This window comes from Chiloscyllium plagiosum, chromosome 16 (genome assembly GCF_004010195.1).
Source record: "Chiloscyllium plagiosum isolate BGI_BamShark_2017 chromosome 16, ASM401019v2, whole genome shotgun sequence".
Classification (NCBI taxonomy): domain Eukaryota; kingdom Metazoa; phylum Chordata; class Chondrichthyes; order Orectolobiformes; family Hemiscylliidae; genus Chiloscyllium; species Chiloscyllium plagiosum.
The window spans coordinates 8,104,125-8,125,710 of NC_057725.1; the positions used below are offsets into that span (position 1 = coordinate 8,104,125).

At 41.8% G+C, this 21,586-nt stretch overlaps 1 protein-coding gene across 8 annotated transcripts in view; it reads left to right on the top strand.

Moving 5' to 3' along the window:
* LOC122557634 (growth arrest-specific protein 2) overlaps positions 1-21,586 on the top strand; it is a 171,211-nt gene that overhangs the window by 66,316 nt on the left and 83,309 nt on the right. For all 8 annotated transcript variants that reach the window (XM_043705416.1, XM_043705415.1, XM_043705417.1 and 5 more), the window contains exon 6: positions 14,007-14,145. In XM_043705416.1, the coding sequence (XP_043561351.1) occupies positions 14,007-14,145 (139 nt within the window). The remainder of the gene's footprint in view (positions 1-14,006; positions 14,146-21,586) is intronic.

Here is a 21,586-nt window from a genome sequence, read left to right on the forward strand (position 1 = left end):
GACACAGATCCTGTAAGTGAAGACAGTTTTAATATGGAAAGGCAAAATGTAGCGGCGCAAGCTTGAAGGGGTGAAGGACCTGTACCTATCCAGTATTGTTCTTTCTTTTTTATTGTTTGTTCTTAAAGATCCATGTTAAAGGACAAGTGAGCTCAGTTAGATGACGGAGAGGTACATTAAATAAAGACAATAGCAAAATTTTAGTGTGTAAATGTTTATCAAATGAAACTGAGAATAGCCATGCCAGCTGAGCAAGGTTTTACATGAAGATACGATTGACTCTTCATAGAGGTTTGCATGTTGCTGGGGACAAAATGAGGAATATTACTTCCTCTTTGTAATGAGACCATTCTAATTGTTCTTGTCTCATGTAACATACATTGTGTTTTTCTTTTCTGTTATGACACTTATGTTCTTTTGCAAGTACATTGGCAACCTCGTGTGAAAATGTTCAATGCAGAGTCAGCAAAAAGAAAAGTAAAACTTATGATCTATCAAGCCAGGTTTCATTCTGGGATCTGACTATTACCATCAACTGGGACCATAACAGTATTCATTCCCTTTGAACTTCTCATGCTCCTTGTGTTGGAATTCCACAATTGGCTGCAATTCCATACAAAGTAATGCATACATTTCATCTTTAATGACAACGTTACTAGTTTGGTGTTTACTGTTGCATTTCAGAACTACTGAATTTAGAATAACCAACCAAAAAGAAATGAAGTGTTTTTATGTTATGTTCTTTCTGGTTAATCACATCGTATATTTAGACAATTTTTAGTCCCACAACATAATTTATCTTCACTTGACCTGTGAGGAAAGATCAATATTGTATTTAATATTTATCACAAATCTTCCTTTATCATCAATTACTTGGTGAGATTTTCTGCACAAGGAAGTATGAAAAATTGCTGGATTAATTAAATCATAAAGAGGAAGATTGAGGAGAGACTTGCACAGAAGCAGACTGTTTGTGTTGAGAGTGAGTGCGAAGCCAGGTATAGGAAGAGGCCCAGTGAGAGTAAGAAGATTTACAACTTGTCAACCCCTCCAGACATACAGGAAAAGGATATATTCAGTGTATGTAGTCACAGTGGTGCGGCTGACTTTTCACTAAATAGGCCACATGAGCTATTAGCCAAAAAAAGCAATCAATTAGTGGCTAGAGTTTCATGTATGCAGAATGGAATTCATTTGGATCGATACAATTTGAATCAGTTACTGTTTTATCACTATTTACTTGGGTACCTTAGCTACCATTTACAATGAGCCAAACTTCTGTTTTTATTTCCTAACTGCTGCTGTACATACCTATGGTGTGAATCAATAGCCATGACAAGAATCTCTGAAACCTGCCTTTTATCATCTGTGTATGTTAACACATTTCCAGCTTTTTCCAATTTACAACATTCTACTTTGTATTTGAGTCCAAATGTGAAATGGCATTGAGAATTGTTTCTTTTTTCTTTGTCTTTTCTTGTTAGTGCAGCTTTCATATCACAGATAAATTGATAGAAAATCTAATAATCAGTTTATATTCACTGTCGGAAGTTAAAGAACTCCAAACATCTGCTTGTATTCAATCCCTGCTTGTCAGTTTAAAGTTGTGTGTCCTGTGCTTCAGATAGTTCTGACTAAAAATGAAACAGTTCTTAAATACAGTTTTGTGCTTTAGTCAGGTCAGAGGTTGTGGAATGGAAAATCAATACAGGTATATTCTTTGCAATTACTGATCTTTTTTTTGTTTCTTATGAGTACATATCATTTTCTATTTTCTTGTATCTGCCTGCACACGAGTATTAATGGCTAGAGATTAGTAAAGATTTTTAATTTTAAACTGTGGAATGAGGTCCTTTCTCCAATGCAAATTCAATCTATTTGAATTCAACACTGGGTTCAATTGGCCCTGCTGAGTTCAGGTATGCAATATGGGGGAGTCAGGTCTATGCCTCTTTCTTTCACCCCGATGAAAATAGGGTTTGTCTGAAATAGGATTAACACGTCTGGATCCAGGTCCCATCTGCCATTTTGGAAGGTGCCCTGAGTCTCCAAGCTTTAGTGTCTGATTTCTTACTTCATCAACTGGCTCAGGTGGTGAAATAACACTGTTGACAGTATCAGCTAAAATGGGTGTTGTAGAGGATACTTGTATTGGCCAGCAGTGTAGTGGAAATAGGGCCAAGTGAACAGGAAGTGAGTCTCATAGACAAAATGAACTTGGAGACAGCTTTGATAGGAGAGGCATTGCAGAAAACCAAAACGCCAATGTAAAAGCAAGGGGAGGGGGGGGTGCGGGCTTGGGGGAGGGATGTGGTTAGAGGAAGTTTGGCTTGTGGGCTAGTGGAAACAAAGGAAGCTGCAAGGATAGCTGATCAGATTTTCTTAACCATAATGGCAAAGAGGGTCATGAGCTGCTTGCAGTTATTGTGGAAAAGATATTGGGAATAGGATTTCAGAAGAACATGAAAAACAAATTAAACTACTCACAATGTTGAGCTGCTCTGTTAAGAGAGCTGAGTAACCTGGTAATTCAGACCTATTGTGTCAGACCAATGGAAAAAGTCAGAAATTGGACTTATCTGTTCTGTGGGTGCTATGAGTGTCCTTAGAGTTTCAAATAGTTTCCACAATTCACATACAGACTTGGTGATGGGAAACACATTGCGCCAGACTGTGTTTTGATGTAGACATTTTTGTGCACAGTGAATGACTAATGGAAACATGCAGATCATGATTTCAAGCAGCAGGCAATGTCATTTTGGGGTTCAGTGTTCTGGCCAAAGACCTCTGTTAACTTTGCATGGCTGAAAGTGCTCATTGGCAGGAGGAACCCCTGGCAACACTATTTTATGGCAATACCAAGATTTTTGGTAAACTTCGTTTTGCTGTATTTTCTGTGAGTTTCTGGAATTTTATCATTGTTTTAAATTGCAAAGGTCTACAGGGAGTGTGTGGTCAGCACTGAAAAATGCTTTGCAGATTTCTAAGTTTCCATGCAGTACTCCCAGATATAGGCAATCTCTTTCGAATGCTAACCTGTGGTCCTAGAACGATACTGTAGTGACATTACTGCTATACTGCCACCTTTCCTGGTTATACATTAGACTTAGTGACTAACCTTCATTGAGTACATAATCACAAGGAGAATGAATAGAGACTCACACATAGCAGGAGAAGCTGATAAAAGATGGAGGAAGATTCAATGGAGAAAGGCTGTCAGCAGAAGGCCATGTTAGCCCAGGGTATTTATGGAAAAATTCTCCAACTGAACCTCCATAGAAACATTTTGTACGAAATATATGCTGAATAAAGATATCCCATTAAAACCTTCCAACTGCTCAGCCACAGCTGCAACCTCAGAGCACGGTAAAGACTATTGGCAGTGACAATGTAATAATGAATCTCTGCATCTGGCTTCTGGAGCTGGAGATAGTTGCATCCTCTTACAGTTCACCATTCACTTTTGCATCAGGGAGGATGCTAAGGTTCTCTATTCAAAGAGAGCTCTGTACATTTCATTCTATGTTACCAGAGACAGATTGAGAATGTGACTTTGCTAGGATTTCATGATTCCCCATATGGATAGGTGCCATGAATTACATGCACATGGCTTTGTGGGCACCTCATGTCAACTTTGTCATGGACCAAAACTGAAAAGGGTTCCACTCTCTCAATGTTCAGCTGCTGTCTTACCAGGACAGCAAATCCTCCAGTCTAAAATATCTTCAATATGCAGTGGGTCATTGCTGTTTGTCATTTTTATAAATGATCTGGAGGTGGGCATAGAAGAATGAGTTAGTAAATTTGTGGATAACACTAAGGTAGGCAGATTTGCAGACAGTGCCGAAGATTATTATGGGTTACAGAGGGACATTGATAAGATGCAGAACTGGGCTGAGAAGTGGCAAATGTAGTGTAATGTGGAAAAGTGTGAGGTAGTTCACTTCGGAAAAAGTAACAGGAATAGAGATTACTGGGATAATAGTAAAATTCTTGGCAGTGTAGATGAACAGAGAGAGCTCAGTGTCCAGGTGCATAAATCCCTGAAAGTTTCCGCCCAGGTTGATAGGGTTGTTAAGAAGGCATATGGTGTGTTGGTATTTATTGATAGAGGGATTGAGTTTCGGAGTCACGAGGTCATGCTTCAGCTGTACAAGACACTGGTAAGGCTGCATCTGGAGTGTTGAGTACAGTTCTGGTCACCACATTATAGGAAGGATATGGAAGCTTTGGAAAGGTTCAGAGGAACATAGAGCATAGAACAATACAGCACAGAACAGGCCCTTCGGCCCACGATGTTGTGCCAAACATTTGTCCTAGCTTAAGCACCTATCCATGTACCGATCCAATTGCCGCTTAAAGGTCATCAATGATTCTGACTCTGCCACTCCCACAGGCAGCGCATTCCATGCCCCCACCACTCTCTGGGTAAAGAACCTACCCCTGACATCCCCCTATACCTTCCACCCTTCACCTTAAATTTATGTCCCCTTGTAACACTCTGTTGTATCTGGGGAAAGAGTCTCTGACTGTCTACTCTATCTATTCCCCTGATCATCTTATAAACCTCTATCAAGTCACCCCTCATCCTTCGCCGTTCCAATGAGAAAAGGCCTCGCACTCTCAACCTATCCTCATAGGATCTATTCTCCATTCCAGGCAACATCCTCGTAAATCTCCTCTGCACCCTCTCCAAAGCTTCCACATCTTTCCTAAAGTGAGGCGACCAGAACTGCACACAGTACTCCAAATGTGGCCTAACCAAAGTCCTGTACAGTTCATCTGGACTCTTTCGAGACAACTCAGTTCTTGATTTTATTGCAGCCCTGGTCAAAATGCTGAAAACATGAGCTCAAGTGAGAAAGATTGCTTTCAACTCTTGACCCTGTGTATCATCAAAAAGCCTTCATCAAATTGAGATTGAGGGGAAACTTTTCACTGGTCAGGGTCTGTCATTACAGATTATGAGCTGAACCTTACATTTTTTGACTAAGGTTAAGTTGTTTTGAGTTTTCTGGAGGGAGTTATGCGACATGGCCTAACAAGATTTCTCACTGTAATTTACCAAATTTGCTGCATTAACTACCTTCCCCATTACTATAAAATTCTTCAGCAAGTGTCTTCACATTGTATGCACTATGCCAACAATGTGCACCGTTTACAATGATTTGGAGATGCCGGTGTTGGACTGGGGTGGACAAAGTTAAAAATCACACAACACCAGGTTATAGTCCAACAGGTTTAATTGGAAGCATACTAGCTTTCGGAGTGATGCAGGCTTGAAACTTCTGCTACCAAGATTAAAAAGCACAGCAGGTTTATGAGAACACCATCTTTTGCATATTCCCCTCTGAGCGACTTATGATTTTGTGTTGAAACTGTTGCAAAATCTCACTGTTGTAAAATCAAAACCCTGGATCTCTCTCCCTAATAACACTGAGGGCTTACCTACCACATAGACCACAACAACGTGAGAAGGTTCCTCCTTGTCAAGCCTGGTTCAGAATGTTTTATACATGTTAGCAACACACACAATCCATGAACAAAGAACAATAGAATCCCAGTGCTAAAATAATATCTGTAATTGTCAACTGTAATTACAACAGTACTATGCAGTTTATTCGCGACCATTATCATAACATAACTTCATGAGAAGGTTTGGTATGCTTTTTGTTTTCTACAGCTTAACAAAGAGAAAAACTGCATAACGTATTATTATGATCAGATGAGGAGACATGATCAGTTCCCTTCTATTAACCCACTTTTATTTGATCATAACAAGTTATCTTATTTCTTTTTGAGCTATCATGCTTAAATTAAAATGCAATTACTAAGACATTTGACATTTGACAATTGCATTTAACAAGGTCCTTCATGGTAGGCCGGCCCTGAAGATTAAGTCACATGGGATCCACAGTAAGTTGGATACAAAATTTATTTGCTCATAGAAGATGGAGGGTAGTTGTGCAAGGGTGTTTTTCTGACCAGAGATCTGTGACCAAGGTGTACCCAAGGATCCTGTGCTGAGACCTTTGTTGCCTGGAACATATAAATGATTTTGATGTAGATGTAGGTGGCCTGATTAGTAAGTTTGCAGTTGGCACAAAGTTTGGTCAAGTTCTGGATATTGAGGAAGGTTATCAAAGGATCCAGCAGGATATAAATCAGTTGGAAAGTTGGACAGAGAAATGGCAGATGGAGTTTAATCTGAACAAGTTGGGATGATGCAGGACCATGAGGAGCATTTGATATATTGAGGAATCTTGGCGTGCAATGTCCATAGCATCCTGAAAGTGGCAACACAAGTAGATAAGGTGGCAAAGAAGGCATATGGCATGCCTGCCTTCACCAGTTAGGGTAATGAATGTGAAAGTTGGCACAACATGTCACAGCTGCATAAGACTTTAGGTAAACCACATTTAGAGTATTACATGCATTTTTTGTCATTACCCTAAAGGAAAGATGTGGAAACTTTGTAGATAATGCAAAAGTAGGTTACCAGGGTGTTGCTTTGATTAGAATGACTTAGCTAGAAGGAGAGATTAGACAAGCTTGCATTGTTTTTGCTGGAGCATTGGGGCTCATGGATGAACTGATAGTATACAAAAATTATGATGGGCATGGATCGAGTAGATAGTTTGAGTATTTTACCCCGGGTGGCAATGTCAAATCCTAGGGGGCATAACTTTAAGGTAAAAAGGTGAAAGTTTAAAGGAGATATGTGTGGCGAAAATTTTGCACAGAAGGTGGTAGATGCTTGGAACGCACTATCAGGAGAGATGGTAGAAGCAAATATGATAGCAATGTTTAGGAGCCATTTAGACAAACCCATGAACAAACGGGGTATAAAGGGATATAGGCCATGTCCTGGCAGATGGGATTAGTTTAGAATGGCATCATGGTCAGCACAGCAATGGTGGACTAAAGAGCCTGTTCCTCTGCTGTACTGTTCTATGTTCTAATCAGTTTAAAATGAACTAGCCGAAAATGCAAGGTTTCTTGGTGAAAGGAAAATGAAATCTATTACTCACAATCCCTCCAATCAAAATAGTAAAAACATTATGTGATACGCACACAAAAACACAGATAATATGTTTAAAAGGGTTACGGTGTCTATTACAGACAGGAAGGTAAAATAAATAGCATTTTAAAGTTCTTGAATTATGAGAGTGAAACTTGACACCACAATTGTTTTGCTGTTGTCTTGTTTCCTCAACAGTGACAGAGTTTGCAGACGTCCTTGAGATCTCAATGAATGGCTGTTTTTCCAAGTTGCTTTTTCATTGGACACTGGTTCCTGAGCTGGAGACAGACAGGGAGAGAGGAACTTGTAACGTCATTGCTGTTATTTCTTTCCTTCTCTGCCTTTTTTACTTCAAACTAGTTCTTTGATATCGGTCCATTTATGTTTTCCTGAATCTGTTCCATTGTCCTTCTGAGTTAGCAGAGCACAGCAATTCAGGCAGCATCCGAGGACAGGCAAAATCGACGTTTCGGGCAAAAGCCCTTCATCAGGAATAAAGGCAGTGAGCCTGAAGCGTGGAGAGATAAGCTAGAGGAGGTTGGGGAGAAAGTAGCATAGCCTGGGAGTTGCAGTGGGAGGGGGACTCCCTGAGATTCTTGTAGAGTGAGGAGGAAAACTTCTTCAAGGCAGGCATCCTTGCAAGAGGATTCGCAGTAGGGTTAAAATCAACGAGGTAAAAACAATGACTGCAGATGCTGGAAACCAGATCTGGATTAGTGACTCTCTTTCTCCCCTCACTTACTCCGCTGTGTTTTACTCTCTCTCCGAATCTCTTAGCTTAATAATTTTCCTCTCCCTGATCAGCTCTATTGTACCCCTCCCTATCTCCCTCCCCTTCTGTTTCCCACTTTCCCAGTTTGATTTCCCACCCCCATTATCCCCGTACCTACTCATTTCCACCCTCATTATCCCCGTACCCACTCATTTCCACCCCCATTATCCCCGTACCCACTCATTTCCGCCTTCTGATCACCTGTTTCCCAGTCTGACTGCCTCCCTCTGCCAACTCCAATTTCCACCCACCCCCGGGGGGCCTATAGTAAACACCCAACAAGGTGACTGCTCCTTTCCTATTTCTGACTTCAGCCCAAGGACTACCTTATCAGATCAAGGACTACCTCCAAAGGCAGATCCCCCTCGAACTGCCTTTCTGCAGCCATTATATCATTTCTAATTAGCAACACCACACCCCCTCCTTTTTTACCACCCTCCCTAATCTTACTGAAACATCTGTAACCAGGAACCTCCAACAACCATTCCTGTCCCTCTTCTATCCACGTTTCCATGATGGCCACAACATCGTAGTCCCAAGTACCAATCCACACCTTAAGTTCACCCACCTTATTTCTGATACTCCTTGCGTTGAAGTATGCATACTTGAACCCATCTCTGTGTCCGCAAGTATTCCCTGTCAGTGCTACCTTCTCCACAGTCTCCCTACATTCTTATGCGAGGATGTTGCCTGTTATGGAAGAAAGGTCTTATGAGGAAAGGCTGAGCGAACTAAGGCTGTTTTCATTGGAGAGAAAAAGGTTGAGAGGTGACTTAATCGAGACGTATAAGATAATCAAAGGGTTAGATAGGATGGACAGTGAGAGCCTTTTTCCTCAGATGGTGATGGGTGATAGACTTAGGACAGATATCAGGGGTAGTTTCTTTACTCAGAGAGTAGTAGGGGCTTGGAACGGCCTGCCTGCAAGAGTGGTAGACTCGCCGATGTTAAGGCCATTTAAATGAGCATTGGATAGACATATGGATAATAATGGAACGGTGTAGGTTAGATGGGCATCAGATTCATTTCACAGGTCGGCACAACATTGAGGGACAAAGGGCCTGTACTGCGCTGTAACATTCTATGCTCTATTCTTGCATCTCAGGTACATTTGAGTCACCAGAACAAATGTCAGGGTGGCTGCTGTTCAATGATGGCTAGTCACTAACTCTAATGTATAACCAGGAAAGGTGGCAGTATAGCAGTAATGTCACTACAGTATAGTTCTGGGACCACAGGTTAACTTTCTAAAGAAATGAGTTCAAATCCCACCTTGGCAGATGGTAAAATTTTAATTAAAGAAAAATCTAAAATTAATAGCTGGACTATTGGTCGCCATGTAACTACTGTCAATTATTGTAAATATCCACCTGCTCAATGATGCCCTTTACGGAAGGTAATCTGCTCACCTTACTTTGTCTGGTCTACATGTGACTGCACACACACACACAGCTATGTAATCGATTCTTAACTGCCCATAGGACAAATAGTTGTGGGCAATAAAATGCTGGCCTAGCCAATAACACCTACATCCCATGAATGAATAGTTTTGAAACAAAGAACAGAAACTGTGAAATCCATGCTGTCACATTACATGCTGAACATTCCCTTTTGTTCCTGGCCGAGAGACTGACTGCTGTGAAAATGCTGAAATTCAGTAGCAAATATTAGAAACAGCCTTTCAGAGTGATCTTAAATAGCATGGACCTAGACTGCACCATCCCACCATGGGTGGTGGAAGTCTAAATTAGATAGCTGGCCAGCAACAGCAAGGAGGCTGGCAGAGTAGCAGAGATGAGTGAACAATCATTGATATTGTTTTGAAAGACATAAGGTTTGAGCACCATGAAGACAGTGCCACCTCTTGGGATGTTGCCACAGAACTCAAATAATTTGGGGACAAATTGCTGGCCTGCTGTGACATTCTTTGCATGTTGAAATCCACAGCCATGATAGAAACCATTTGAGTTTGCATGCTTGTAACCTTAGCTTCTACTGCAGTACACAGACATTGGGCAGCTGCTGCTTATGTTCCAGTGGATGTGCAACATTGACCATAAATACTTCATCAATGTCTGGCCCTCCTAAGTGACAAGCTTGCCCACCACTTCCATGCTCCAAGCTATGTATCAAGTTTGAAGCTAGATTCAAATGATCCTTAGGAGAAAGTGAGGACTGCAGATGCTGGAGATCAGAGTCGAGGGTGTGGTGCTAGGAAGAAACAGCAGGTCAGGCAGCATCTGAGGAGCAGGAGAATCAATGTTTCAGGCATAAGCCCTTCATCAAGACCTTTCCTGATGAAGGGCTTATGTCCTAAACAACAATTCTCCTGCTCCGTGGATGCTGCCTGACCTGCTGTTTCTTTCCAACACCACACTTTCGAATCAAATGATCCTTAATTCTGTCCACAAGCTTTCTGGCAGACTCTCCTAGGCAGTAAGCATTTAATTGTGTATTGTTTTCAATCTTCTTCTATAGGTTGGCTCATCAAACTTTGATTGCGGCCAATCACAGGCTGGTTTTGTCCTCAAGTCATAGAGATGTACAGCATGGAAACAGACCCTTCAGTCCAATGCCGACCAGATATCCCAACCCAATCTAGTCCCACCTGCCAGCACCCGGCCCATATCCCTCCAACCCTTCCTATTCATATACCCATCCAAATGTCTCTTAAATGTTGCAATTGTACTAGCCTCCACCACATCCTCTGGCAGCTCATTCCATACATGTACCACCCTCTGCATGAAAAAATTGACCCTTAGATGTCTTTTATATCTTTCTGCTCTCACCCTAAATCTAGGCCCTCTAATTCTGGATTCCCCGACCCCAGGGAAAAGACTTTGTCTATTTATCCTATCCATACCACTCATAATTTTGTAAACCTCTATAAGGTCAACCCTCAGCCTCCGACGCTGCAGGGAAAACAGCCCCAGCCTGTTCAGCCTCTCCCTGTAGCTCAGATCCTCCAACCCTGACAACATCCTTGTAGATCTTTTCTGCACCCTTTCAAGTTTCACAACATCTTTCCGATAGGAAGGAGACCAGAATTGAACACAATATTCCAACAGTGGCCTAACCAGTGTCCTATACAGGTGCAATATGACCCCCCAGCTCCTGTACTCAATAGTCTGACCAATAAAGGAAAGCATACCTAATACCTTCTTCACTATCCTATTTACCTGCGACTCCACTTTCAAGTAGCTATGAACCTGCACTCCAAGGTCTCTTTGTTCAGCAACACTCCCTAGGACTTTACCATTAAGTATATAAGTCCTGCTAAGATTTGCTTTCCCAAAATGCAGCACCTCGCATTTATCTGAATTAAACTCCATCTGCCGCTTCTCAGCCCATTGGCCCATCTGGTCCAGATCCTGTTGTAATCTGAGGTAACCCTCTTCGCTGTCCACTACACCTCCAATTTTGGTGAGTTGGTACCTGCTCTGTCATGTCCCCAATCTAACTGTAGCTCTTTCAAGCCCAGGGTTTTGTCATGTGCAGTCCTGCTCTTGGTTACCTTCTAAGAGACATGTTGAGTCAGTATTGAGTTGGGTGGCTTGGAGTGTGATTTTAATTGATGGTAGTGTGTCTGCAACATTACTGCCTCCTCCACTGCCATAGTTGCACCCTTGGTTTTGGAAAAGAAAAAGGCACACAGGTAAGATTGTGTTCTAGGGAGGTACATAATTAATGCAGCCTGTACATCTGAAAAGATTGTGAAGGGAGGGGGAGCTGGAATGGTAGATGGAGGCTTAGGTTGGAAGATGCCATCACCTTCAGTTGTTTCTCTTACTCTTCTGTTTATGCCCTGAGCTGTGGCCATGGAAATTTGGATATACCTGTTCCTCTCTGGTTTGTTCCTTCTGGTTCTGGTTGAGTGCCATCTTTTCCTGGAAAGAGATAGGGACATACAGTAATGTATGTGGAACCAAGAAGGGAACAAAACAGTAAGACTTGCAAATGACAGATAATGATTTGACTCATCTTGTTTAACTCTAAAAGGAGGTCCAGTATGACCAGTATGTTCATTTCTTGTGTTTTTTATTGTGATTTTCCCTCTGGAGGTCTGTTTGAATAATATGGCTGTCATCATAATTCACACGTTCAGTGATAAGAAACAACTGAATACACAAATTGTGAGAGAAACTCAGCAGATCTGACAGCATCTGTGAAGAGAAAACAGCATTATGGTTTCAAATCCAGTCACCCTTCTTCAGAACACAATGTCGTGTTTTGAAGAAGGCCCACTGGAATCAAAAAGTTGATGCTGTGTTCTCTTCACAGCTGCTGCCAGAGCTGCTGAGTTTCTTCAGCAATTTCTGCACTAGGTTGTTACTTAAAACTGAATATGTGAATTATGATGACAGCTGTTAAGTACTAGCTAGATACATTATAATGATGCATAAATCACCAGGTAATGTCCTTTGGTTCTTCCTCACTTGGAAATGATAATGAAAGTGGCAACACGAAAATGGTATGCCATTTTCAAAGGAATACGTCTTATCTATTGTTCTGTTTTCTTGTCTTTCATTCTGAAATCCCTGGCTCAAGTCTACCAAGAGGCATTTCTGAGGTTAGAAATTCACTGAAGAAATTGCAGAGCTAAGTATGAAGTACCCTTGAGCTGTGTCTTCCTGATTCTGCCATTCTCGTGGATAAAAAGATATCGATTCTAAATTTCAATGTGAGGCAGCAGTGCTAACCACTGTGCCACCGTGCCGCCCAAATTCTAATTCGTGCCGCCCCAATTCGATTCTAAATTTCAACTACTGCAGAACTGGCAAAAGCATTGAAATGTTTGAGTCAGCGCCACCGGTCCATACCCATTTTTGTTTGCAGTTTGAATTGGAGTGAGTCATCAGGCAGATGTTAAAGTTTATTTCAGAAATGGGTTGAATAATCATTTATTCAGAGTGGAGAAGTGTTGAACAGGGAATGCAATAAATTGTTTTCCTTACACTGTACTAACAATAAATTATTTATTTTCAAGTCTGGTACACAAATACAACAATTAATGGCAGTGCATGCACACTGGTTAAGAATTACTAGATTTATTCTACTTCAGACTTTCTTATGATTGAGAAAATGTAAGCTTAATATTTAACTTGTGGTGACCTACCACAGGGGGTAGCAGGTGTTTCTCCCATCATTTTTAAAAGTCAGCTAAACCAGATTCACTGAGGAATTCATTGTCACGGTGCCCAGTTTACAGACACCAAACAGGAAAATATGGTTTATGTGCTACTTAACTAGCAGTCCTTAAAGAGCCTGCTGAAGTTCACTATGAAAAAGGTAAGTTGATTTAAAAAGAAAGGTTTACCTGAATGAAGAGCCAGATGTGTTTCTCCCAGCCCCACCGTAAAGCTGAAGATTATAGCTGCACTCTGTGCTCGACTCTTCTTCCTGATCACTGCCCCAATCCTTTAACTCCTGATAGCACCCTTCCTTCCTATCTCTCTGTTAAGATCATCTTCCTTCAGTCTGATTCACTCCCATCCCCTGCCCTGGACCTATCGGAGATCCATTGTCAGCTGTGGAGCGAATATTTCATGTAGATGTTGCTTACATTAAGCAGTGTACTGCTTCTTTTATCTTTTTAATAAATGTAAAGCAGATTTCTCTAAGTGCGGTATTAAGCACAATGCACAATGGATGCTGAATAAAAATCTCACCTCGGAACTTAGTAATAAGATGCAATACCAGCAGATGTATCAAATAATGCTGACGCTGTAAACATCTCATTATCAGTCCCAAACTCTGGAGTACGATTTGTAATTTTTTTCTGTGCTGCAGTTTGATGTATATACTGCTATATTGTTGCATATGGTGCAGGGTGGGATGCATCGTGAGCTTACGAGTTAGTTTAACCTTGCCATTGAAAAAACTTTGTAGCAGTCATCCCTAATCTGACAATGAAGATTAAAATATGTGAAATAGTTTTTCCTTCCCCAGCCTGAACATTTCTGTATAATTGCTTCCATTCCTGTGTAATGTCTTTCATATCAGTATCACTAGTGTTTCAAAAGGTAAAGCTAATTTTGGCAGGCATTATACATGAATGGAAACAATTAAATTAAAATTGTACACTTCAACACAGATAACTTACACCACTCCACATAATCAAGTCAAGACTCAGCTGGCTTTCTGCGAATTTGTGCATGTTGATTCAGTTAACAATTCATGATATCTGAACTGTTTTTCTTTGAAATCCAGATTTGGAGTAGAGCCATCAGGATTGGTCAAACTGGAAAAAGAAATCGAACAGGAAGAGTCCCATTCGGCACCTCCCCCATCTCCAACTCCAACTAAATCGCCTGGAAAGAAGAGTGCAGGAAAGTTATTGGATGATGCAGTAAGTAAAACCATGAATTTCAACTAAAGTAACAAGTAGGTAGAAACACCTTTCCTACCTTAGTCCGAACAATGATTGGCATCCTGTCTCGTTTGGATGCTCATCCTGTCATTTAAAAGTACACATACAATGAGCGTATTTCCCTCCTTCTGTATCAGAACAATTCTGTGTTTCTGTCTGTGAAAAGTGACAAGTCCAGCCAGTAGTGAGCTCTCAATTTGGCTTTGAAAGCTGATGTGTTATCCAGAACCAGAAAAATATTGATTTACAGCTTGATATAACACCAGTTTTCCAGAGTTGGACTTTCCAGATCTCTCTATAGCATGATTTAGACAATAGACAACAGGTGCAGGAGTAGGTCATTTGGCCCTTCGAGCCAGCACCACCAATCTTTACGATCATGGCTAATCATCCACAGTCAATATCCTGTTCCTGCCTTATCCCTGTAACCCTTGATTCCACTATCTTTAAGAACTCTATCCAATGGCCTACCCCTTATTTTTAAACTGTGTCTTCTGGTTCTGGTCTCACCTATCAGCAAAAACATGCTTTCTGCCTCCAGAGTGTCCAATCCTTTAATAATCTTATATGTCTCAATAAGATCCCTTCTCATCCTTCTAAAGACAAGTGTATACAAGCCCAGTCGCTCCAATCTTTCAATATAGGATAGTCCCACCATTCCAGGAATTGACCTCACAAACCTACGCTGCACTCCTTCAATAGCTAGAATGTCCTTCCTCAAATTTGGAGACCAAAACTGCACACAATACTCCTGGTGCGGTCTCACCAGGGCCCTGTACAGCTGCAAAAGGACATCTTTGCTCCTATACTCAATTCCTCTTGTTATGAAGACCAGCATGCTATTAGCTTTCTTCATTCTCTGCTGTACCCTCATGATTGCTTTCATTGACTGATGTACAAGACCGCCTAGATCTTGTTCTACTTTCCCTATACCTAAATTGACTCCATTTAGGTAGTAATCTGCCTTCCTGTTCTTGCCACCAAAGTGGATAACCACACAATTACCCACATTAAAGTGCATTTGCCATGCATCTATCCACTCACCTAGCTTGTCCAAGTCACCCTGTATTCTCATAACATTCTCCTCATATTTCATCCTGCCACCCAGCTTTTTGTCATCAGCAAATTGCTAATATAACTTTTAATGCCTTCATCTATATTATTAATGTATATTGTAAACAGCTGGTCACCACCTGCCATTCCAAAAGGGACCCCTTTATCACTACTCTTTGCTTCCTGTCAGCCAGCCAATTTTCAATCCAAGTCAGTATTTTGCCCCTAAAACATGTGCCCTAATTTTGCTCACTAATGTCCAATGTGGGACTTTACCAAAGGCTTTCTGAAAGTCCAGGTACACCACATCCACTTGTCCATCTTCATAGCTACATCCTCAAAAAAATTCCAGAAGATTAGTCAAGCACGATTTCCCCTTCATAAATCCATGCTGACTCTGACTTATCCTGTTACTGCAATCCAAATAAGTCGTAATTTAATCTTTTATAATTGACTCCAGCATCTTTCCCACGACTGATGTCAGGCTAACCGGTCTGTAATTCCCTGTTTTCTCTCTCCCTCCTTTCTTGAAAAGTGGGACAACATTAGCCACTCTCCAATTCACAGGAATTGATCCCGAATCTATAGAACATTGGAAAATGATTAGCAATGCATCCATGATTTCTTGAGTCACCCCCTTAAGTACCCTGGGATGCAGACCATCAGATCCCGGGGACGTATCAGCCTTCAGACCTATCCAACATCATTTCCTGCCTGATATAAATTCCCTTCAGTTCATCCATTACCCTAGGTCCTTCAGCCACTATTACATCTGGGAGATTGCTTGTGTCTTCCCCAGTGAAGACAGTTCCAAAGTACCTATTCAACTCTTCTGCCATTTTCTTGTTCCCCATAATAAATTCATCCATTTCTGTCTTCAAGGGCCCAATTTTAGTCTTAACCTTTTTTATCTTTTCACATACCTAAAAAAGCTTTTACTATCCTCCTTCATATTTTTGGCCAGTTTGCCTTCGTACCTCATTTTTTCTCAGCGTATTGCCTTTTTAGTTATCTTCTGTTGCTCTTTAAAAGTTTCCCAGTCCTCCGGCTTCCTGCTCATCTTTGCTATGTTATACTCCTCTTTTATGTTTATACAGTCCTTAACTTCCGTCATCAGCCATGCCCGCCCCTGCCTCCCCTTAGGATCTTTCTTCCTTTTTGGAATGAACCAATCCTGCACCTTCTGCATTATACCCAGAAATACCTGCCATTGTTGTTCCACTGCCATCCCTGCTAGGGAATTGAACCATTCAACTTTGGCCAGCTCCTCCCTCATAGCTCCATAGTTCCCTTTGTTCAACTGCAATGCTGACACTTCTGATTCTCCCTTCTCCCTCTCAAATTGCAGATTAAAACTTATCATATTATGGTCACTACCTCCAAATGACTCCTTTACTTCGAGGTCCCTGATCAAATCTGGTTCGTTGCACAACACCAGATCCAGAATTGCCTTCCCCCTGGTAGGTTCCAGTACAAGCTGTTCTAAGAATCCATCTCGGTGACACTCCACAAACTCCCTTTCTTGGGGTCCAGTACCACCCTGATTCTCCCAGTCTACCTGCATGTTGAAATCCCCCATAACAACTGTAGTATAATACCTTTGCAACAGGCCAATTTCAACTCCTTATTCAACTTACACCCTACATCCAGATTACTATTTGAATGTAATCCAGGTGACTCCCATCAGGGTCTTTCTACCCTTTGAATTTCTCAGCTCTATCCATACTGACTCTACATCTCCTGATTGTATGTCCCCCTCGCAAGGGACTTAATATCATTCCTCACCAACAGGCCTAACCCATCCCCTGTGCCCGTCAGTCTGTCCTTTCAATAGCACGTATAGCCTTGAATATTCATTTCCCAGGCCCTGTCCACTCAAAGCCACGTCTCAGTTATCCCCACATCGTACCTGCCAATTTCCAACTGAGCCTCAAACTCATCCACCTTATTACTTATGCTTCGTGTATTCATTTATAATATTTTAAATTTGTTACTCCCCTCAACCTTCCTATCAATCCCTATTTCACTTGACCATACTGTATGATCCCTTCTTGAGTTTTCTGCTCCATTGATTCTGTTGCCTTTCTTAACTTCTCTTATTCTCACTTGCCCTTTAACGTCCTTCTTAAATTTCCAGTTTGTCCCCCTCCCCCCCCCACTACTTAGTTTCAATACACCTGTGTTGCAGTGGCAAACCTGCCTGCCAGAATGCTGGTCCCCCACCTTGTATAATTTATCCGTACTGCAAAACATACCCCAGTGATCCAAGAATTTAAATCCTTGCTTCCTGCACCAGTTCCTCAGCTACACATTCAAGTCCATTATCCCCCTGTTCCTGCCCTCTCCGCGAGGAACTGGAAGCAAACCGAAGATAACCACCTTGGAAGTCCTGTCTTTCAGCCTTCTTCCGAGTTCTCCGAAGTCCCACTGTAGAATGTCCCTCCTGTTGCCACAGAAACCCCTTTCAGTCCCTCTTATTATGGAGTCCCCTATTACCACAGCTCTGCATGATGACTGACTCCTCAGCTCTGCCTCCACGACAATTTTCTATTGGGAGACCTGTCCACCTCTTGGACTAGCAGTGTCGCCTGTCTCGACAGTTTCCAAGAGATTCAACCTGTTCACGATAGGTACTTCCCCTGGGGTCTCTTGTACTTGAATAATCTCTTCCTTCCTCATCGTCATCTCCCTTCTTCTCTCTTCTGGTATGCTCAGTGTAATGACCTCGCTGAAGATCTTGTCCAGAAAATTCTCGTTCTCTCGGATGAACCTGAGGTAATCTAGTTCTTTCTTCAGTGCTGCAACGTGCTCCTTCAGAAGCTGAATGTGTACACACTTTCCACAGCCATCAGTGTCCCTGACCTCCCACATTATGCACGCAGCACACTGAATCAGCTTGGCAGTCATATCTTCACCCTCTTCAACTGTGGCGTAATCTCCTCACTCAGTCTCTTCACTGAAGACTCCTGAGCCAAAGTCTCGCACTTTTCTCACCAAACACTTCCCTTGACCCCCTTTTTTTTGCGGTGAGTCTGTGGACTCTTAATTAGGTTAAAGGAGGAGGTTGGGAGGGAGGCCCTACTGTGTAAGACCTGGGGCCTAGAACACACCTACTTAAATAGTACTCATGAATCTTCCCAACAGCCTCTGTGCTCTGACCTCACTTCCACCCAGCTCCTACTGCTCTCTTTTACCTTAGCTAAGCTGCATTTTACCTGATGAAACTGAGACTACCTGCACAAATGCTAGAAATTTGACATTAAAAAGTGCAAGTGCTGAAAACTAACAAATCCTGATTAAATGACACCTCTTACGATAGGGTCTTTTCCTTTGGCTAGTGATTAGGGAGAAGAAGGGGTGACTGCAAATGAGTAAAGTAAGGGGACCTGGAAGGGAGAAGTGCAGGAACTTCAATCCTGGTTTGAAGTTTGTTCAGGTTGTTTGGATAGGGTTCTGAGCTAACTGACCGGGGGACTGCGATACATAAAGCCATTCGAGCTTGGAAAATAAAAGCAATTGAGTGGTGTAGGAAATAGTTAGTTAGGGGAATAGATATAGTTCTGTGTGGTGCTGAGCGAGAATCCAAATGGTGGTTTGCATTTGGAACATCTGCTGTAGGCTGGAGAGGAATTTGTGGTGGGAGGAGAAAGATCCAATGGTCATGGCTGAAGTTTATAGCAATGACATAGGTAGAACTAGAGAGAGATCCTGCTGCAGGAGTATGAGCATTCATGGTCTGTCTTAAAAATCAGAATCACCAAGGCAATTATCTCTGAATTGTTACCTGAGCCAAGCACATTGGTATATGGTAAAAAGTGATTAGAGAGATGAATGCATTGCTCAAAAATTGATGTCAGAAGAATAAATTTCAATTCATGGGACACTAGCATCAGAACGTGGGAAGGTGGGAGCTGTTGGGATGGCCTACACCAGTATTATGCTGTGATACTTATAATGGTGATAGAGAGGGCTTAAACTATCTAGTTTCAGGACAAAACAAGTGAGGGAAAGTAAAGGGAACAAGTAAAGGGGAACAACAAGCTGAAAGAATTAGGCAGCAATTTATATAATGATTATAGGAAGGGATTGAACATACACATATAAAAATGAAACAGATAAGGCCAAAGGTTGCAAGAATTGTTTTAAAAAGTTTTATCTGGGTGCACACAACATTTGTAACAAGAGATAAATATGTACGTCCTGACAGGCATTACAGCCATTTCAAGGTGACCAAAGCTGGAACCTGAATGTAGAAGAGTATTTGACAAATCCAAATGACTAAAGGCTGGGAGAAATTACAGGGGTAACTCTGCTAATTAAGGAATACGTTAGTTTAGCTTTGGGAGATTACCTTAACTAGAAAGATCAAGATGTGGAATCAGTTTAGGTTCAGTATACAAATAGCAAAAGTAAAACGAAGTGGGAGTGGTTTGTAGGTCTCCAACAGTAGATATTTTGTAGGACAGAGTATGCAGTAAGAAATAAATGGGGCAAGAACTGTATTATAATGATAATAGACATGAGGATTAGGAGAATCAGGTTGGAAAATTTAGAGATGGAAAATGAGTGCTAGGGTATTTTCAGAGCCAGCCAGGAAGCAGTCTATTGTTCACCATAAGAACAGAGGAATAAGAGTAGGCCATTCAACCACTTGAGCCTGTACCATCATTTAATGATATCATGGCTGATCCATGGCCTAAATCCACATGCTTGTTTTTGGCCCATATCCCATAATACCTTTGCTTAAAAAAATCTTTATCTACCTCAGAATTAAAACTAACAGCTGACCTAGCATCAACTGTCATTTGTGTAAGAGAATTCCAAACCTCTACCACCCTTGATTTAGATTAGATTAGATTCCCTACAGTGTGGAAACAGACCCTTCAGCCCAACAAGTCCATACTGACCCTCCGAAGAGCAACCCAGACCCATTCCCCGACATTTACCCCTGACTAATCCACCTAACACTACGGGAAATTTTGCATGGCCAATCCAACTAACTCGTACATCTTTGGACTGTGGGAGGAAACCGGAACACCCAGAGGAAACCCATGCAGACACAGGGAGAATGTGCAAACTCTACACAGACAGTTGCCCGAGGCAGGAATTGAACCCGGGTCCCTGGCGCTGTGAGGCAGCAGTTTGAACCGCAGAGCCACCGTACCTTCCAGCATCTCTTCTGAATGGTCTGGCCCTAATTCTCAGACTATGCCTACATTTTTTTTTGATGAGATTAGATTCTATTAGATTCGATTAGATTCCCTACAGTGTGGAAACCCACCCAGACCCGTTTCCCTCTGACTAATGCACATAACACTATGGCAATTTAGCATGGCCAATTTACCTGACTGGCACATCTTTGGACTGTGGGAGGAAACCGGAGAACCCGGAGGAAACCCACTCAGACATGGGTAGAATGTGCAAACTCCACACAGACAGTTGTCCAAGACTGGAATCAAACCTGGGTCCCTAGTGCCGTGAGGCAGCAGTGCTAACCACTGAGCCACTGTGCTGCCCCATTTCTAGAATCTCCAAAAGGGAACTAGTTTATCTTTATCGACCCTGTCTTTTCCTGTTAATATCTTGAAGACTTTGATGAGATAGCCCTTTATCTATCTAAATTCTAGAAAAAATAGGGCTAATTTGTATAATCTCTCATCATAACCTAACCCCTGAAGTCCAGGTATCATTCTTGTAAGTCAGGGAACTACAGACCGGTGAGCCTGACGTTGATGGTGGGCAAGTGGTTGGAGGGAACCCTGAGGGACAGGATGTACATGTATTTGGAAAGACAAGGACAGATTAGGGATATTGAACATGGCTTTGTACGTGGGAAATCATGTCTCACAAACTTGATTGATTTTTTTGAAGAAGTAACAAAGAAGGTTGATGAGAGCTGAGCGGCAGATGTGATCTATATGGACTTCAGTAAGGCGTTCAACAAGGTTCCCCATGGGAGACTGATTAGCAAGGTTAGGTCTCACGGAATACAGGGAGAACTAACCATTTGGATACAGAACTGGCTCAAAGGTAGAAGACAGAGGGTGGTGGTGGAGGGTTCTTTTTCAGACTGGAAAGGCCTGTGACCAGTGCTGGGTCCTCTACTTTTTGTCATTTACATAAATGATTTGGATGCAAGCATAAGATGTACAGTTAGTAAGTTTACAGATGACATCAAAATTGGAAGTGTAGGAGACAACAAAGAGGGTTACCTCAGATTACAACAGGATCTTGACTAGATGTGCCAATGGGCTGACAAGTGGCAGATAGAGTTTAATTCAGATGAATGCAAGGTGCTGCATTTTGGGAAAGCAAATGTTAGCAGGACTTATACACTTAATGGTAGGGTCCTAGGGAGTGTTGCTGA